Source organism: Fimicolochytrium jonesii, assembly GCF_025526975.1.
Source record: "Fimicolochytrium jonesii strain JEL569 chromosome Unknown EV422scaffold_17, whole genome shotgun sequence".
NCBI classification, from domain to species: domain Eukaryota; kingdom Fungi; phylum Chytridiomycota; class Chytridiomycetes; order Spizellomycetales; family Powellomycetaceae; genus Fimicolochytrium; species Fimicolochytrium jonesii.
The window spans coordinates 372,185-390,676 of NW_026515684.1; the positions used below are offsets into that span (position 1 = coordinate 372,185).

An 18,492-nucleotide genomic window follows, 5' to 3' on the forward strand; every position below is an offset into this window, starting at 1 on the left:
AGGTCTTCACGGGAGGAGGAGGAAATCGTTTGTCGCGTCCTCACACCTCCGACGCTTAAAGGACGTCCCAAACCCCACCCGATGAGCGCGACCCTCGGCGGCGATTCTGACCACCACCCGTTTTGCCAGTACCAGAAAGGGGAACGAAAGCACCGCCCATCACCGCCATGAACATGTAGGTATCGATTGCCAACTGATAAATCGGGTGGCTTCAAGATCGGAAAAAAATTGCCAAAGGGTGGGCCGCAATGAGCAATCTCGGGCACTCTTTGGTGATGCATGCTTACCGTACTGTACGTTTTGTTTGCCTGACCTGGTCGTCATGATTCCCTACCAACCTCCGGGGACTTGATCCCAAATCCACCGCGAAAGGACTAGAGCTTCGTTATGGAGCCGTGGGGCAGTGATGCGAAATGACCGGCGGTGTAATGACCGGCAAGATAACCGACTCTATCCAGCTGCATTGAACCAAGACTTCCCTTTGTGGAAAAGGTGCGGGATTGCTCGCCAGATTCAATGTCGTTGTGAGTCACGCACGACGCGACCCCCTGCTGACGTGATCCGACCTGTTTGACGGGGCGGTGGGTTGTCGAATTCACCTTCGCCCCAAACCCCCATCCGAGTTCCCCTTTCAGAGCATCGGATGACGGGGAAAAGCTAGCTCCAATTCAGAACCTCACCCACTTCACTCAAAAAAAAACGGTCAAAGCGCCCCCCCCCCCCCGCTCCCCAACGATGAAAGCAGATCACCTCACCCGCAATGCATCACCGTGCCGTGCGCGACCGCCACCCGCCATCCCCAAGTCATCCCCAGAAGCAGGCTCATCACCACCCCCACCGGCAGAGGTATCCGCATCATTGGCTCCGGCGGCTGAACGCGAGTGTCAGATACGTACCGCGGCATACACACCATCGCCATCTACGTCCACATCAAGATCAGTCCAACCACCAAGCCGGGGCACATGGCCCTCCAAAATCCGCGCCCTCCACTTCACCCGCCTCGTCTACGCCACCTCCCGCCCACACACAGCGCGGACACCCCACCGCTTCCTCACCCGCCTCCTGCGCCGCCGCGGCGAAATCGAGCGCGAGCTCGGCCGCGACGCGTTCGTGGGGATGTGGCGGCGGTGGCGGGTGTTGGGGCGGTGTCTCGAGGCGTGGGTGGGCGGTATGGATGGGGGGCTACCGGACGCTTGAGAAATGGCTCATGACGCAGACTAGGAGGGGATCGTAAGGGCAGAAGACAAGAGACCCCGCGGTGCTTCAACTTTTTTTTGGGACTGTTTTGTATGTACAGGAAACATGGACGCGGGAGGGGGAGGGGATGATAGATTTACAAGTTTGGAAGGCCGTGTGATGGGGGGGGGGGGGGGGGGCGTAGAACTTTTTGTTTTGCGAAACGAGGGAACGACGGGACGGGATTGTGTGGGTGCAGGGAAAAAAAGGGGGGTGTGAAAAAAGACAACCCGGGCAAGGGCGGGACGGGGCGTCATGGACGTGCGGTGCAGCGATGGTTGGGTGTACAGTACTTAACCGCGCTCGAAGCAGATTCGGGGCGTGATGTTTTCGCCTGCATTGTTCATTACCGTCTCGTCTCGCGAGCTATCTGTGAGGTGGGTACACCACCACCCCATCGGGATTCTGCGTGAATGTAACACGTGTCGAAATTCAACTGGGAAGAGGAATCTGGGGTTGCGCGGTGATGCGGGACGTAGGTGTCGTGTCGGGTCGAGCGTTGGGGTGATGCCACCGTCCCCACCCTACGAGATCAAAATCAAGACAACCACAAGCACGACGATCGCGACAACGACCATGATGCAGCACAGCTTGTTGCGTGCCGAGCGCTGGTACCGGTCCGCGGTCCGTAGTTCCCCCGTGGCGTTCTCGAGGTTGATTTCTACGGCTTGGACGTTGGATTCGATGTTGTCTGTATTGCGAGGGGGGGTTAGAATGATGGATGAAGTTAATTAGGGGTGATGAATGGAATGATACACTGCCTCGCTCCCGCTCGCGACAAGGATGTTGGGGCCTGCGATGCGCTTACTCACCAAGCATATACTGCTGCTCATGCACCATCGTCCCCAGATCCCTAAAGATCTCATTCACCTCCGCGATACTCTGCTCAATCCCCTTCAAATCCTGTTCCCTCTCCGCAATCAACGCCTCATTAAACTCAATCTCATTGTCCAGCACCACCAGCTGCTGTCTCTGATGCGCCGCCATCAGCGGCTGGCCCTCGTCTGCATCCTCAACGTCGACGTCGGGGGGGAACCCATCTGCGGCGTGCGTGTGGGCGGCTTTGGCGAGGGAGACGTACTCGCGGGATTTTTCGGCGGCTTGTTTGGAGACCAGTTGGAACCGTTTGAGGACTTGTTCAAAGTCCTTTTGAAGCTTTTGTTGCGCCATTTTGCGTTGCCGGTGCGTGTAGGTGTCGCCTGGGAATGGAGCGAAGCGTGGGTTGGGTCAGCCATTATAACCCATCGACCATCAAGCATCATCAACCCCATCAACCATTCATTGACCATCAAGCATCATCAATCACTGTGCGTTGTGAAGAATGACCGTTCGCTGTCGCTCACACTGAGAACGATGTAAGGGGAGGCTTGATGGTGCTCGCTCTGCTCGCAAAAGATCTGACGCTCGCTGATGCTCGCCAAGAGCCCGTGGTCAGGGGAGTAATGCGCCTCTGGCGCAATGTGGCTCGCTCCGCTCGCACTCACTGGGTTCGTCCTCGCTTCCCTCGGTATTACACTGCACTCGCCTCGTGGCTCGCCTCGGGCTCACGTACCTCCTGCGTGCGACGGGTTCGCAGCGAGTATCGCCTTCAAATCGCTTCCAGTCTGCCTCACCATCGCCCTCGTCTCCTCGGTCGTATCATGCAGTCTACTCCTCAAATCCGCCGTATCCTTCTCGGTCCCAAACAGCGAAACAAGTTTCTGAATCGTCGCGACATTATTGGAGATGGTGAAAATCGTACGGGACGCTCTATCGATCGTTGTTGCGTCGTTTGCGTTTGGCGGGTGGCCTGCTGGTGGTGATGAGGTTGAGGATGTGGATGAGGGACCCGCGAATGGTGGGGGCGTGTCGTGGTTGTTGTGGGTGTTGGTGTCCTGGCGGCCGCCGAAAGAGCCGCCTCGCCCGCTACTAGCTGACCCTGCTCTGCCGTCCCAGGGGGTGTTTTGGCCGCTGTTGCCGTTGCCGCCCCGGGGCAAGCCCTTTTCGAGATCGCCGAATGACATGAGGGGTGTGCTTTGAGAGTGTGACGTTTGCGGGGGGGCTTTTGCAGGCGGACGGAGAGTCGAACAGAGAGAGAGCCAGAGGCAGCGAGGGGTAGGCTGAGTGAAAGAAGAGAGGAGATGAGGTTGGCTGAAGGTCCTGTCCTGGGAGGCCGTTCGTAGTTCTGTTGTGTGTTGTGTGTTCGAGGGGGGGGGAGAGCGAGAGAGGTGTGACGTGTGACGCGGCCTCTCGCAAGGTGTTCCGTCCCCCTCCTGTCTCTTCCTGTTTCTCCCTCCTATCCCTCCCGCTGCTGCTAACAATGCAAGACGAACCCACCGCCGCCGCCGTGGGCTCTCTCGCTCGGCCCTATCCGTCTCCCATGGCCCACTCAGAGATACACACAGACCCACCCCCGCCCTCCTTGTCCGACCCCCACCTTCCGTCTCACCACACCCGCCCGTACGATGGAGAACACAACTATAACGCTCACGGCGACGAGGATAAAAAGTTTACGACCGCTGCAATGTCTGCCAGGACTCAGGAGGCTTGGAAGAACTTGACTCTGTCTGAAATTAGTGGGTCGCTTGGTATGTAGAGGGAGGGAGGTTGGGGAGTTTCAAGTGAGGAGGTGAAGACGACATCGGAGGGACGGCGGGCGGCGCAGGCGCAATACCTGTGAGCGACAGCGAAGAATCGTGCCAATCGGTTTTATTTGGCTGATCGTTGATCGTTGACGGTGGTTAATGAGTTGAAATTCCTTACAGGCGACATGGGCACACTGCTCCCACTGCTGGTGGCATTAACCAAGACGGGCCAGATCTCCCTTCCGGCTTCGTTGATCTTTGGTGGACTGTACAATATCATCACTGGGGTGAGGATTCGTATTTTAGGAGAGGGTGACAGGGAATCATAATTGACTGACGGACCTGCGTCTACTTTCTTTGCGGACGATTTGGCAGTTCGTATTTGGGATTCCCGTAAGTGTCAAGCACCATTCGACTTGACCCTCCATTGATGTTCAGTTGCAAGAGAAATCTCACATCTTTCCCACCTGTCCACCCCCCCTCAGATGTGCGTCCAACCCATGAAATCCATCTCCGCAATAGCCCTCGCCACACAAATGCCCCAATCCCAAATCGTCGCCGCAGGCTTCAGCGTCTCCGCCATCATCCTCATCCTAGGCCTCACACGCACAATCACCCTCCTCAACACCCTGATCCCCCTCTCCATCGTCCGCGGCATCCAGCTCGGCACGGGTCTAACCCTCATCACCAACGGCGTCAACACAATCCTCAAATCAAACGCGTGGGAATTCGCAAACTGGGCTTGGCTTGATAACTTCTTCCTTGCGATCCTCGCGTTCGGAGCCTGTGTGTGGAACTGGAACGCGAGACGGAACCCGAGCGCCGTGCTGCTGTTCCTGGTCGGTATAGCCATCGCAGCCGTCAAACTCCACGCCATCGACAAAACAACACCACCCCCCTCCTTCGGGTTCCCGGACCTGACGCCCCACGTCCCCACCGCCACCGATTTCAAAACAGGTTTCCTAACCGCCGGCCTCGGCCAGCTACCCCTCACCCTCCTCAACTCCGTCATCGCCGTCTCCAAACTGGCCGACGACCTCTTCCCCACCCTCCGCAAGAGTCGCAACCAACCCGTCGCACCCATCACACACGTAGCAACCTGCGTCGGCCTCATGAACATCCTCGGCACATGGTTCGGGTCAATCCCCTTTTGCCACGGGTCTGGCGGGCTAGCCGCGCAACACCGGTTTGGCGCCCGAACGGCGTCCTCCATCTATTTCCTGGGCGTCCTGAAGATTGTGGCGGGCGGCTTGTTTGGCGCCTCGTTAAGCGGGTTGTTTGCAAGGGTGCCGAACAGCGTGCTCGGGGTCATGTTGGTCGGGGCCGGGGCGGGCTTGGTGGGCGTCACGAGGGATATGGGCGGGGTGGAGCCCTACATGGTGAGTGAGATGCGCGATCAGGGCAACCCGCCGTCATCAGCAACGCAAACTGAGCATGCACACGCCCGTGAGAACGCCCACACAACAATGATCCTCACCGGCTGCGCGACCTCCTTCTTCAAGAACGACGGCGTCGGGTTCTTGGTCGGCGTTGCTGTCGCGTGCCTGTTCTGGGCCCGCGCGTGCCTGGATCACAGCGAGGCCCACGGTGGGAAGGCAAACGCTCTTCGCCGGGGCCTGAGAGAACGATGGACGGAGGTGAGGGTGGGCTGGACGGGAGAATGGGGGAGCGAGCGGAAGGAAGCGGCGCGTGGGTCGGCGCGGACGGTGTGAGCTCAGCTCAGCCTGGCGCTAGCGAGATGGCAACACGAACCGGCACGCAGGATCGTGCACCCGACCGCCTTGCTGAGGTTCAGCAGGACAGAGAACGGACGGAGGGCGTTTAGAGATACCGGCGTACATATTAGACTCGGTATTTTAGACCACGCCCCGCACCGCTCTGGCGTCGGGGCATTGCACATGGAGAATCGCTACTGTACGGTGGTCATCAACTATTCCTTCACCTACAGTTTCGTTGTTCGTCTGTCTGTGGTTTGAATCCGAGCGAGCATCCCCCTCTTCAGATTACTTGTTCACACACCCAAAAATATACCCCACCCCCCTCCCTTTGCCCCCGCTTCTCAACAACCCCACGATCACTCCTCGATAACCCCCCTAACGCACCCCCTCCCGCGCACCACAACCACCACACTCCCAACCTCCTCCCCCTCCTCCCCCGCCTCCCCAGCCACAATCGGCACCTCAATCACATCCCCTTGGGTATCCTCGATCCACTCTTGCAGGTCAAACGAGGCGTAGCCTATCAGGCGGTCTTCAGCGTGAGAGGCGGGGCAGAGGATGGCGAGGGAGCAGCGGGCGTCGGCGTCGTCGGGGGAGAGGAGGGCGCGGCGGAGGCGGAAGCGTTCGCGGCGGTGCGTTGTTGAGTCCAGTGGAAAAACTGTTTTGGGATTTCAGAGGAGTGCCATAGCTTTTTTAGCAATGGAAAACTGTGCGAAATAAAAAAAAAGAATTTCACGGAACCAACAAATACAGGGGGGAAGGTAGGGGAACTTACACTGCCGCCACCCAACCGCGACATCCCCGCTCTCCTCGACATCACACACAGGCGACTCCCCGCCTTCCGCCACATCCAGTGGGAACTCCTCGAGGGCGATAAACACGGCGGAGGGGAGCTGGTCGGGCGGTAAGGAGAGGTGCAGGGCATCGACTGTTAATGTCAGGCCTTCTTCTTCCTCTTGTTGTTCTTGGTCGTGGTGGTGGTGAGCAGCTGATGGTGTATGTGCGGTATGTCGATCGGAAAATTCATCCCGCGCATTCGTGACCTTACGCACCGGCTCCCCTTGCACATCACCGTCAACCCCGCCCTCCCCAACAGATACGCCCCCCACACTCGTCCGTCTCGACCCGGTCGCAGGCGTCGCCTGCCCCGGACTCGCCAACGCCGACCGACTCGTCGCCTCCGTCAGATGCTCCCCCGGTTCCGGTTTCGGTTTCCCGAGCGGGAGGCGCCGCCGCGTCCTCGTCGTTCGCCCAAACGGCGGCGGCACAGGCGCGGACGGATCCCGCGGCGGTCTTTGCTGTGGTTGCATCCGTTTGACACTCATCTCTTTCCAATCCAGGTGAGGCACCACCGCCGCGGACTGGACTCTGTACGGCTGTTCCCAGCTTAGACTCAGCGTCAGTTTGCCGGCAGGCGCGTTATCGGAGCCGAAGATGTCAAATGCGCCGGTGATGGAGTCGCCGAGGGCGAGGGAGAGAAGGGGGATGGCGCAGGTGCCGTAGATAAAGTCGTTGTCGGAGTCTTCGAGGACCATTATGCGGAGCTGTGTGTGTGGGGGTTTGCGGGATACGTGAGCTTCCCACACCCGGAGGTGGCTCGCAGTGATACGGGAAAAAAAAGAGCCTTACATCCCCAGTCCGCAACTTCCGATCCAACTCCGCGGTCATCACCATCCTAAACGTGCGCAGGAGGTTGAATTCCGGGTTCGCGGTGCCCCTTACTGTGCTCTACAACTCAGGAAACCACCCACGTCAATCTAACCGCCCCCCACTTTCAATTTTACTTCCCCCCCAATCGATTTTCCGGGACTCACCGTAACAACATGATCATGTCCCGGCAACTGAAACGCCAAATACACAGCCGGCTCGCCCGCTTTCCCGTCTTGCCGCCGTGCACGGTCGATGTCCAACCCCTCGCATTTATCAATCTTCAAGACGAGCTCGTTTACTTTGCCGTGTTTCGTGGTCCTGAACAACGCATCGGAAGTAAGTAAGACATACAAACGCCAATGACTGAATGCACAACGGATGCGGTCAGAAAACTTACGCTGCAACATCAGCATCAGCATCAGCGAGAAGCCCTAACGCACCGCTCCGTTCCTTGAACGCGCGGATAGTCTGCGCCATGGGCAACTTGACGCTGAGGGTGTAGTTCAGCCGGCCGATGATCGTCTTCTGTCGAATCGCGGAGAGCATGTTAGTCCAAGAGGAGAGCAGAGTGGGAGTGGTATGGATGTCGGGAGAGCGGGCCCGCACGGGACGCCTAGCCGTACATGATCATGCGAGCTCACGAGATCGCCATAATACTGCAGTTTGTCTGCCTTGCTGGGATCCGTCAAGTCTTTGAACCTCACAACACTAGAAAAAGGATATAAGTTCACCACCAAACACCCCCAAATGATCCCGAGTCGACTTTCTTCCGCATACCATTCAGCAACCTCGACGAAATCCAACCCATCCGCGCGGCACAGATACACCGTCACGGGCTGCATCTGCAGGTACATAAGGCAGAAATCGTCGATAAAGAGCTTATATCTGCGCCAAGAGGATCAATGAAAGTGTCAGCCATCAGTCATCAGTCATCGTCCCCATTCTTCTCCTCTCTCTCCTTCCCCAGATCAACAACACATTTAACCCCAGAACATACTTGGCAGTGAAATTCCACCCCATCTTCTCCCCGACCGCCAACCCCGTAACGGCCGTCTCAAAATCAAAGAAATCGAAATAACAGAACGTCGCAAACGTGCCGTGGGAGCGTGGCTCGTTCGTGTTGTGGAGCCGTTGGAGGAAGGTGACGCCTTCGGGAGTGAGGCGGGCGGAATGGAGGTGGATGCTGAGGAGGTTTTGGCCTGTCGGGCGTGAGAGAGGGTTGTGGCGTGAGGGGTTGGAAGGTAGACGAGGGAGGAAATAGGGTTTTTTGAGGTACCTTTTTCGAGCTGGACGTCGTCATCATCCGTTAAGGACAGATCAGGTTTGCCTATTCAACCAAACAGCTGTGAGCAAAAAAGTCCACACCTCCAACAATGGGAACTGCAAGTGGTTTTCTGCGCGGCACCTTTAACATCCACACTCGCAGCATTCCTCAACTGCGCCTCCAGCACCGCTATCCGGTTCGCTCTCAGCTCCAACAGTCGCGCATCTTCCTCCAGTCTCGTCTCTACACAGAAAGACATCAACATAAGGCCCACCCCACCCACATCCCGCCCCCCATATTTCATACACACCATACTCATTCCGCACAGCCTCAACCCGCCTCCCCAGAACCGCCACCTCATCCTTATAATCCCGATTGATGCCTTCCTGCAGCTGCAGCAGCTTGCGCGTTTTTTCCAAGTCTGCCGTCGCGCGGGTGAATTGCAGGCGGAGCTCTTTCAAGAGTTGTCGTTCCTTTTTAAAATGCGCCATGGTGTCAATATACACATCTGGAGGATAAGCGAGGGGGCATGTGAAGGGAGCTTACATCATCGTCAACAGGCCTAGGTGCTTCTCGTACACCGCCTTTGGACCGATAGTACTCGAGCGCGTCACGCAACTCGTTCCAGTCGGGTTTGGAACTGGGGTATAACCCGCGCAACTGTTTTTTGAGTTCGTCTAGCTCGGCTTGGAGGTTGGAGAGGCTTGCCTCTGCTTTTTGCTTGGCTTCTTGAGATGTTTTGTTCTGTTCTGCATGGGCAGGAGGGGAACGAACGTGGAGTGAGGTTACTGACCACCGGTCCACATGAATCCATACATTGGCAATTTTGACACATACCCCTCAACTCCGCCACAATCGCCTGCCCCTTCGCCTGATCTCTCAAGGCATCTGCCAACTGCGCGCTCAACTCATCGACCCGGCTGCGCAGTTTGGCAGCCTCAGCAGCGTACTCGTCCATACGCTGGGTGTTGAATTGCGAGGCGAGGAGCCGTTTCTGTTCTTCTTCCAGGAGACGTTTTTCCGCGCGGAGGTCTTCTATTATTATTTTCAGCTGGAGCGTCAAGATGGGTTAGGTTGCTTTGCGGCTTTTCTCCTTCGCACACGAACAAAAGCACAAGAAAACCCCACCTCACCCTCCCTCCTCTCCCCTCCCTCCAACGCTCTACACCTCTCCTCCGCCTCAGCCCTCTTGTCCCTCTCCGCTCTGAGCTCCTTATTCAGCGCCTCCATCGCGCTAAGCACCTCCCCGTATTTCTCCGTCATCGCGCGCAGTTTCGCGTCGGTGGATGTGGAGGTGTCGCGGAGGGCGTCGTACCGGGCTTGGAGGTCGGACAGCGTGCGTTGCGTTGAGAGGAGGGTTAAAGTTGATTCTTGGTTGTTGCTGAAAGTATCGCAGGGATGAGTTGGGGAGATGTGACGGGCGATCCGCTGGGCGCTTCCAACGCGCACCTGTCAGCCTCAGCTCTCAACCTCCCGTTCTCGTCGTTGGACTGTGCGAGATCGCGTTCGGCGTCCATCAGTTTCGCGCGGAGCATTGTTACGATTTCTTCTCTGCGGTCAACCAACGATAGCGTCAGAAGAAGGGAGATTGTCTACGACAAAGCCATATTCATGGGCTTACATACAGTTTTTCTACTTCTTCGTTCCGCGGTGTCGAGGCTCCGTCGCCGCTGCTATCCAAAACATACGCCTTTCAGTGGTTTTAAGCTGAGTTCGTGCCCGGATATATGGCAGGGACCTACGCGTCAGGATGCGCTGGCGCTGCACGGCCTCTGCCTCGTCTGCGTATCGAGTTGGATTGTAAGCCAACAACGCAACGGGTGTGCGACATGGATTGTATGTACCCACCCTCTCACAGCCAACGCCGGATAAAGCTTCCGCAGACCCTACAAACCGTTTGCTCACGACGTCAGACGCCGACGAAGAAACACGCTTTTTCAAAGTGTACCTCATCTGCTTCCCCCCCACTCATACCGAATTGGTTCTTGGCGGAATATGGTCATATCTCGCGCCTTTCCTCGTCTCTGCTTCATGCAACGCCTTGAAGAAATTCATCTATATCCAAGGGAAAATCAATCAACCGATCCCCCGCAAAATCGCCACCCAAATATCCCTCGCAAAGTCTGATTCCCCACCTTATTCTTCAACTGGGAATTCTCTTTCGCCACATTGCGCATCTGCGTCCGCAAATCGTCCACCAGATCCTCCATCTCTGCTGCTTCGCGGCGGTTCATGACGCCTGTTTGGGGGCGCCTCTAAGGGCGTCGTTCGTCAGGGTTTTGCCGACTGCATATGCGTGTATGTGAGAGTAGTGAGTGGACATACCGCGCTGGACGGTCGCGATGGAAGCTGGTGCGGGTGCGAGGGAGTTCTCTTTTGCGCGGCGGAGGTCGTCGGTCAGTTTTTGCACTTTTGTTATCAGCCTTTTTCATTTTTGAGCTGGGGTTAGCAAATATTCTAGCAAGACAGGGCCTCGCTGACGCTCGCCTACAAACTGCGACTGGTCTCTGTCGCTCACCGCTCGCTTCGCTCGCGTAGACGGTCTAAGCTCACTCACTACCGCTCGGTCTCCCATCGCAATCCATCGCGCCCGCTAATGCTCCGATGTCCCATCCCAAACTCCCTAAGGCCCGCACTTCCATCTCAAAGCAGGAAACATACTGCTTGGTCTTCTCATCCTGGTCATTCACTTTCCGCTTCAAGTCCAGGTTCTCGTTTTTCAGGCCGTAGAATTCATCGTCGAAGGGTAACTCCGGGCGAAGGCCTTGAATCGCAAGAGAGAAAACATAAGGCACGTTACGAAAGACTTTGTGTTGTTTGTGTGAGGAGTACGATACCAGCTTTCCCGGAAGCAACCATTCCGCCGAGACGAGAAGTCATCTTGGGAGGGAGTGTTCGGGGAGACTGAGGGTGGGCAGCGGGAGCTGGGAAAGAGGACGACGAGGGAAGCTGGTGGGACGGAGACCAGAGCCTTGCCTTACAGTAGATGCATATGTGGTTTGGGGTTGACCCACCAACGTCTTTGTGCATATGCAAGAGGCCCCAGGGAACATCACGACACTGAACTGGAACGCGACACGCTTGCGAGCAACACCCCAAACAACAAGGAAGGCCCACACGGAAACTACGACGCTATGACAAAGTAGTTCGCTATACACAGAACGAACTTGCCAAGTACACTGGGCACCGATGATATAGGAGGAACTTGGCACGTCGAAAGAGGGAAACAGTGCCGCTCGTCTCAAAAATCATCTGGCGGGAGGATGGACGCTTCATGATTTTTGAGACGAGCGGCTTGCTGCATCCGGGTAAGGGGCATATGGCTGATGTTCGAGACTCGTCAAGACTCAAGGACACAAAGAGGTTCTTCATGGCCTGGTGAGTGTGTGTTTTTGATGCTGTGAAGACGGACTTTTTCTCACTTCCAGCCCCTCCAGCTTGGTTGCCCAAACCGAAACTGTGTTCAGCAGGCATGGACACCAAATGCGAATACCAAGAAAATATCACTCAACCCACACCAAAGCTCAGCGGCTGTTCGACCGCGCCTCTTCAACAGAGACCACGCGGCCACAAGCAATATGAAGGCCATCGTCTGGAGCAACGTCATGCATGGGCACATTCCTGTGGCATACCAGCGTGGGACGGCGCGGCAGCCACAGCAGCGTGGGTTGGAACAGGACAATCTGGATGGGGACGCGGTTCGCAGGAAGCGCAAATCCCTGAAGTACCGCACTCGTCATCCACGCGGGTGAGTGTGATTGGAGTCCTATTATGAAATACAGCTTTGGCGGGGTTTCGATGATGTGAAGGAATCGTCAACGGGACCGACTAGGGCCCCGCCAGGTCCGGATGGGTTTTCGCCCTTACCATGGATCGCTTTTAGAGGCGACCGATGCATATATAGTTGCTTTTCTGAGGCTTCTTGTAGTTGCTTAACTTGTAAGACGAGGAGATGAAGCCGTGAGTGTGGATATGGGACTTATACTCTGTATTGGTTTTGTGGTCCAGAACCGGGGTGCTTCAAAAGTGTCATACGTGAGGTCGAAATCGGAAACATATCCCCATACCCGTCAAGTTATTATTTGGTTTAGACGGCCAGAACGTAAACCCCCACCGCCTTTGCCCGCTGCCGGGCACTATTAATCTATATTTATACGTCTATGGAGACTCTATGCGTCTAATGATTCTATTAAGCCGTCGATGGATTCAAAAATGGAAGGCCCAACCGAAAATGCAACACAGTTTGCACTCTGTGCGTCTACAAACTGGCAAGCAGCCAGGTGCTGAACAGTATCGCCACCGGGATCGCAGCCGTGCATCGCGGCGACGATAAGACGCCATTGCGCTTCCGGAAATCCGTAACTAGAAAGCAACCGAAAAGACGAGTTAGTTGACCGGGGTATGATACTCGCAGCAGCTCACTCTCTTTCCATACTTTGCGGAGGACACACGGGAGCCACGGGGCTTGCGGGAGGAGTGACAGCCGCCGAAGCGGCACCCTGGATGGAGGCCGGAACGGTATAACAGGCTTGCGACACGCCGTGTGGGTCGGTGACTGTGAATATGGGACTTGTAGTGTTTGTCCATGGGTCGAGTGGCGCGCTTCCATTGTTGACTGGTGGCGCGATCGGGAAGCATTGGTATGCGGCGGCCGGGACGGTTGCTGTCGTGGCGTTGCTGGGATTGCCGGCGGTTACGGGGTTGCTTGTGGGGAATCCGGCGGCTGAGACGCTGGGTTGGCCTGGCGAGCCATCGGTGGGTTGGCCGACAGGGGAGCCAGGGATGGATTGATCGCCCGGAACGGGTGGCTGCTGTCCACCGTTCGTAACGATCTCGATGGGTATGTTCGGGACGCCGTTAGGGTTGGTTCCAGGAGCCGCGGGATTTGCGGGTGTGGCGCCGCCGTTGGTCGGTCCGGGAGGCGTGGGAGGAGTAGATAACTTTTCAGGTTCATCCCTTGAGAAACAAATGGATGTCCAGGGGTTAGAGAAGTTGGATTCATTCTTCCATCCCCCGTTGGCAGAGAAGATGGAAGGCGTTTTGGGGAGCCCTATACAGACTCGATACTTACAACGGCGGCAAATCACCTTCGCAGAGTCCAGGGTCTCCGGGGACGAATTGAGCACACATCTCTGGTGCCGGTATTACGTTCTGACCTGACGCAAAATCTATAGGTTCTTCGGAACCGGGCATCTTGTCGCAATGACCAGCTCCTACAACCGTAGGATCTGGAGCGTGAACCGTGCAGTCACCAAGATTCCCATGTATGGTTCCGCTGTACGAGACCGAGGTCACTTTACACTTTTTGAAAGCGTCTTCCATACGGGAGCCTGGATCCCTCTTGCTTCGGTACGAGCAGCCAGAACCGGCGGTATTGTCGAAGTAGATGAATTGGTTGCCGATGTCGGAGAGGTTCAGAGTGTAGGGATTGAAGAGGTAACCGGGAGTGAGGGGTGCCGACCAAAACTCATGACACCTGATGTGGTGGGCGTGCAGCTTAGGAACAATCGGACAAAGGTAGGTAGTGGCATGGAGCTTCTGACTCACCTCAGGCAGTTCTTCACAAACACACTCTTTTTCGCCTTCCGAGCGATGCAGTCATTGCATGTGGCCGTGATGGGCCAGTTGAAGCATTGAGTAACTAAAGTTTTTCCTGTAGCGAGGCGAGCTTTCCTGTCTGAATTGAGCAATGCACAGTACTCGTTGTCAATGGGACCTCCGGTGAGGTTTGCAGTCGCGGGTGGCAGACAACTATCACTACAATATGTTTTCTGCATCGTGTACTATGACAAAGAATACGATGGTGAGTGAAAGTGCAACCAGGAGATGGTGCTGCAGAAGAAGTGTCCATGAACACGATGGTAGGGAATACAGCAAAAGATCGTACCCCACAACTCCCACACAAAGTGTCATCAAGCAGCCACTTATTTGTTGAGCCTTCGGTCGAAATGTTGTTGAATGCATGTAGCAAGTTCTTGTCCTCTGAGGGGGCAACATATGCAATGGCAGACCTTAGATGCTCGAAACCTTGCGGTTCGATTTTGTCGCTGTAGCGCCATAGCCATAACAACCAGAGATCCCAACGGTTCCCGGGCAATGTTTCGCCCCGCATGGCCGGCAGGAGATCATTGGGCAATTGATCGTACTTTGTTTGACCGTCAGAAGAAATGAAAGGGTTGCCGTTATTCCAGAAAGTGATGTTGACGGTCGGCACGAAATATCCGCTCCCGTTTGAGGTCAAGAAGGGACTCAGAAGGTCCTCGGGTTGTTGGGAAGGCATTGGCGCAGACGACGGGAGTGTCAACGGTTCTGAAGAGGTCGTGGAAGCCGCGACATCCCGAGGGGCGGAAGCGCCGGAGGCAGGCGAGGCGGTGACCAGCAGCAGAGAGGTGGCGAGGATCAGAGTTGCAGCTGCCCAACGCCATAAACGAGGAAGAGACATCGCGTGTATCTATGTCGTTCTTCAGACGTGAGACGGAAGATGAAGACGACTGCTAGCAGTGCGAAGAGGATATCGATACCAGGTCTAGCCGAAGTCTGGAGGGAAGCAGGGCCGGCGCCTTCGTTCATTCTTTTTATCCCTCTTCATCCTACTGACTCCTGAGGGACCTCCTCCACGTTCAGACTCTAGAGTCCTCCTTTTTTTCCTTTGAATTCTCATCCTTCATGGGAGGCGTCAAAAACGGCACACCCCTGCTCTTCCTTCTCGCTTATCAGATTCCGGAGGTCGTCCTCCGTTCCCATCATCCATGGCTCGTTGGAGACATACAAAACTTACAATGGACTGCCGGGGCTACCCGCGGCCAAAATTAGAGCGCAAATGCAATCCCGTTGAAAATTAACGGCACCCGACCCGTTGGGCACGCGTTTGCGCGCCTTCGGCCCAAGCGGCTCAAGTCCACATACCGCCGGTAACAGCCACAGTTCGACCTTCGGCCGTGGTAGTAGGAACTTCGAGCACCCGTCATTGAAACCGTCGACACTGCACAGCAACCATTTGTCCTTCTTAACAACCCAAAAGCACATGATGACTGCCAACCACCGCCGATGTCATCTAGCTCGCGGTAGGGCCCACGCACTCGGCCTCTGAAGTGCGTGGGCTGGTCTACGAACGTTGTCTTTCGGAACATGCCCTGGGCCCATGGAATCAAGGGGTTTCCCAGACGAAATTCATACTTCTGTCGTGTACTTCTTGATTGAATGAGTTCATTAGATTCTGGTGTCCAAACTTACCCCAGCGGAAGCTTGCGCCCTGACTCCATCTTAAGTCGAGCCTAGGGCTCCGAGGGGCATGCGAGTGCGTCTCTTACCAAGTTAATGTTAGAATAAACGTTGTTGAAGAACAAGATAAAGGAAAGTACTTGATGGGACTGGTATGTATGCCACATGGATTTGCAAACAACAGCACAGAATCTTGGGAAACAACTGGCTTCTACTCTCTTACAACATTACACGCCTAGAGCGGAAATCTCAAAAAGCCCAAACAGTGTTAGTACAATAAAATAGCACCGGTTTACAGGGTCCACTCCATCCACACCGTAGAGATCGAACCGAGGATGCGTAGCGAATGGCCTTCCAAATGCAGTGATGAAGTTTCAACTGTCGGTTACTATCCCGAATAGATATATGGCTGCCGCACCCTGCACTTGGATGCCTCCACATCGTTCGATCGCTTGACTGCAACGTGCATAACGTAAGGATAACATATCCTACGCGTCGAAAACATATCAGCGGCGACCGGACCTATAAGATCACCGGCTGTCTTTTCTTCTCAAGAGGTCACGCCCACCAAGAGCGCACAGAACCTGTCAAGACTCTACTTCCTTGCGGTGCTCAGCAGGCGGTGGATCGAGTTTCTGATGGGTATCTTTTGCACCGCGCCTGTTATGATCTCGACGATGGAGGCGGAAGCGAAGAAGAGAAGTCAGAGCGAGAGTGATAGGCGACAAGAGATTGTATTGGCGAAACAAGAAACAAGGACTAGAACAGGAGATGAGAAGAACTGGTGTTGATCTGCTGGGGAGGAAGGAAATGGCCGAAGAGGGGGCGGCTATTTATAGATAAACAACCCAGCAGAGCGAAGAACAACATCAAGAGGGGGCTGGGTAAGCGCCAGCTATGCTACCTAGCCTAGAGCGGTCATGGCGAGCGTAGAGAGCATTGCTACAGCTGCTGGCTGTGGAGAAGTATTGGGGGTTGACAAATGGCCGAAAATTGAGAAGAGTTGCGGGCCAGAAAAGGGGCAAGTTCTCCAAGAGATGGGTACAAGACTAAGCTGACTAACACTATCTAATGACTATGAACGGTAACTGATACATCGTCGGCTACACTGCTTCTTCCTCTTCTAACAGTATTCCTCCGCTCGAGACGATGTTCGCGTGGCTCCGCACAATACGATGGTCAGGTCGCAAGTGCCTCTCTGATACTCTTCGGCGTCTGGGTCGCGTGCCCAGGAGTATCCCGTCCATCGTCGTGTAATGGGCCGGCGCGCGGTGACAACAGCGAGAACGTAAACCTTCACTCTGCCCTGGATGGATATCGCGCGTATCATTGCCAGTATTGCGCTAGGCGGAGCGTAGATTTCACTGTTCCCAAGCCAGCCTTGTAGATATTCTCGTCATTGTCCGCCGCGAGCCTGTCCCCTGTATCCAGCAATCTCCACATTGCGTCCGAATGAAAACGCCGATGCTGCTTGACCTCAGCAAACAACGTGCGGGAAAATCTTGGTGGTCGTCCAGTTCGCTCGTTGACATCGTTGTCGACACGGACTCTCATGACGTCCAACCATAGCTCCAGAGTAATGGGTTCGTTCAACGCCCAGTAGATCAAAGTGCTCCCAAGCGGCACATGAAACTTATGCCCGGCGATTTCAAGTAAAAGGCCCGCCGACATTCGGCTGCTGCACAACGGGACATACGACCTGGGCTTTTGCGCCGCAAGCAAGGCAATTGGTGCCCAAGATCAGAGACAAGAAGCGACTGTAGGGCGCCTCGAAGAATGTCGGCAGGATGGGGATGAGGACAGCAGTTACCCAATACACCTAACGGCGCGGCCGGTTCACACGCAATGAGACTGAAAGAGCCTTTAGAGGATTGGGCGAGACCAGCGCATGCCTCGACGGACAGCAAAGACGCGATATCAAGCCACACATGAAGGACTGACGAACCCCTGGTTCCATTTCTTGAGCATATCCTTCCACGTTTTCATGGTCACGACCGCGAGCACCATGTCCGTGACTTTTTCCTCTGAGATGTACTCGACTTGAGGTGTCCGAGCCGCCCGTATCGATGAATCCGTCTTTTGATAAAAAGCCACCGGCCGTGGATTTATGAAGGTGCGAGACAGGATCTGTAGGGGTTAAGAGAAACAGCGGTTCAAAGCGACTGTGATAACGGCGAGAGGGTAAGAACGAGAAAGTGAAAAACGACGACGAAAGAGTTGAACCGACCTCTTCAGCCAGGGTTGCTTGCCTGGTGGGGTGTCGATACCTCGTGCTTGACCAAGAATATAAGCTGCAAACTATACTTTGCAACGAAGCCTGTGCGCAGTGCGTCTGCTTGAGGTTGGGGTTTGTAAGGTCCTCTCGAACCAGAAACCTGCGAAAAAGGTGTGGGAGGGAAAGGAACGTCACACTTCCCGTGTGCTTTTAGTGCTGACGTAGGCATTTCACGCGTTTTCCCGATGCCAACTTCTCCTTGTGGTCTTTCTCGGCATATGGGTGATCTAGATCTGGACATCCAGTGCAAGGCAAGACGGATGGCCATCATATCTTCATAAAGCACTCACTTACTCTTTCACTCACTGAGCTGCAATGTCACGCAACAGCGAAGCCGAATCAACCCGTATCTACGTCCCCCTAGACGACCTCGAAGCCCGTCTCACCGAAGAAGCCCGCGAGCAGGAAGACGAGATCGGCGACATCACAGAACTCGCCCGTGAGCACCGCCCTCCATTTCAATCCAACCCGCACCACAGCGCGTGGGGTTCACAGCCAAGCAATGCACCCGGAACACCGACAGGCCTGTATGCGTTCAGACAGCGAATATCGCACGGGCTGCGG

The 18,492-nt window shown here is 55.5% G+C and overlaps 6 protein-coding genes across 6 annotated transcripts; 2 read left to right on the forward strand and 4 right to left on the reverse strand.

Annotated features, from left to right (window-relative positions):
- Window positions 1-727: 727 nt before the first annotated feature.
- EV422DRAFT_534756 (uncharacterized protein) lies at window positions 728-1,376 on the forward strand. The gene has a single exon (XM_053070693.1). It carries the CDS (start codon window positions 761-763, stop codon window positions 1,232-1,234), a length of 474 nt encoding a protein of 157 aa, XP_052924316.1. The 5' UTR covers window positions 728-760; the 3' UTR covers window positions 1,235-1,376.
- On the reverse strand, window positions 1,359-3,508 carry EV422DRAFT_534758 (t-SNARE). Its single transcript, XM_053070694.1, has 3 exons — window positions 2,789-3,508; window positions 2,049-2,435; window positions 1,359-1,927 (listed from the first exon to the last, which is right to left on the reverse strand). The coding sequence occupies exons 1-3, from the start codon at window positions 3,237-3,239 to the stop codon at window positions 1,761-1,763; spliced, it is 1,005 nt and encodes a 334-aa protein (XP_052924317.1). The 5' UTR covers window positions 3,240-3,508; the 3' UTR covers window positions 1,359-1,760.
- Window positions 3,509-3,524: 16 nt separating this feature from the next.
- On the forward strand, window positions 3,525-5,851 carry EV422DRAFT_112859 (uncharacterized protein). The gene is made up of 4 exons (XM_053064615.1): window positions 3,525-3,803; window positions 3,981-4,087; window positions 4,176-4,193; window positions 4,286-5,851. The coding sequence occupies exons 1-4, from the start codon at window positions 3,536-3,538 to the stop codon at window positions 5,510-5,512; spliced, it is 1,620 nt and encodes a 539-aa protein (XP_052924318.1). The 5' UTR covers window positions 3,525-3,535; the 3' UTR covers window positions 5,513-5,851.
- Window positions 5,852-5,874: 23 nt separating this feature from the next.
- EV422DRAFT_568866 (uncharacterized protein) lies at window positions 5,875-11,312 on the reverse strand (the record flags this gene model as incomplete). The annotated part of the gene is made up of 23 exons (XM_053072696.1): window positions 5,875-6,176; window positions 6,294-7,062; window positions 7,148-7,246; window positions 7,333-7,486; window positions 7,566-7,693; window positions 7,792-7,876; window positions 7,946-8,053; window positions 8,166-8,367; window positions 8,445-8,495; window positions 8,574-8,675; window positions 8,743-8,905; window positions 8,979-9,181; window positions 9,270-9,483; window positions 9,561-9,813; window positions 9,882-9,983; window positions 10,058-10,105; window positions 10,175-10,213; window positions 10,281-10,318; window positions 10,407-10,487; window positions 10,568-10,671; window positions 10,758-10,855; window positions 11,094-11,196; window positions 11,270-11,312. 23 exons carry the CDS (start codon window positions 11,310-11,312, stop codon window positions 5,875-5,877), a joined length of 3,489 nt encoding a protein of 1,162 aa, XP_052924319.1.
- A 986-nt stretch (window positions 11,313-12,298) lies between these two features.
- Window positions 12,299-14,986, reverse strand: EV422DRAFT_113029 (uncharacterized protein). Its single transcript, XM_053064616.1, has 5 exons — window positions 14,320-14,986; window positions 13,980-14,215; window positions 13,504-13,908; window positions 12,868-13,388; window positions 12,299-12,794 (listed from the first exon to the last, which is right to left on the reverse strand). The coding sequence occupies exons 1-5, from the start codon at window positions 14,872-14,874 to the stop codon at window positions 12,691-12,693; spliced, it is 1,821 nt and encodes a 606-aa protein (XP_052924320.1). The 5' UTR covers window positions 14,875-14,986; the 3' UTR covers window positions 12,299-12,690.
- Window positions 14,987-16,598: 1,612 nt separating this feature from the next.
- EV422DRAFT_579479 (uncharacterized protein) lies at window positions 16,599-18,061 on the reverse strand. The gene is made up of 4 exons (XM_053073320.1): window positions 17,881-18,061; window positions 17,595-17,815; window positions 17,350-17,472; window positions 16,599-17,285 (listed from the first exon to the last, which is right to left on the reverse strand). The coding sequence occupies exons 2-4, from the start codon at window positions 17,658-17,660 to the stop codon at window positions 16,980-16,982; spliced, it is 495 nt and encodes a 164-aa protein (XP_052924321.1). The 5' UTR covers window positions 17,661-17,815; window positions 17,881-18,061; the 3' UTR covers window positions 16,599-16,979.
- Between the last annotated feature and the right edge of the window lie 431 nt (window positions 18,062-18,492).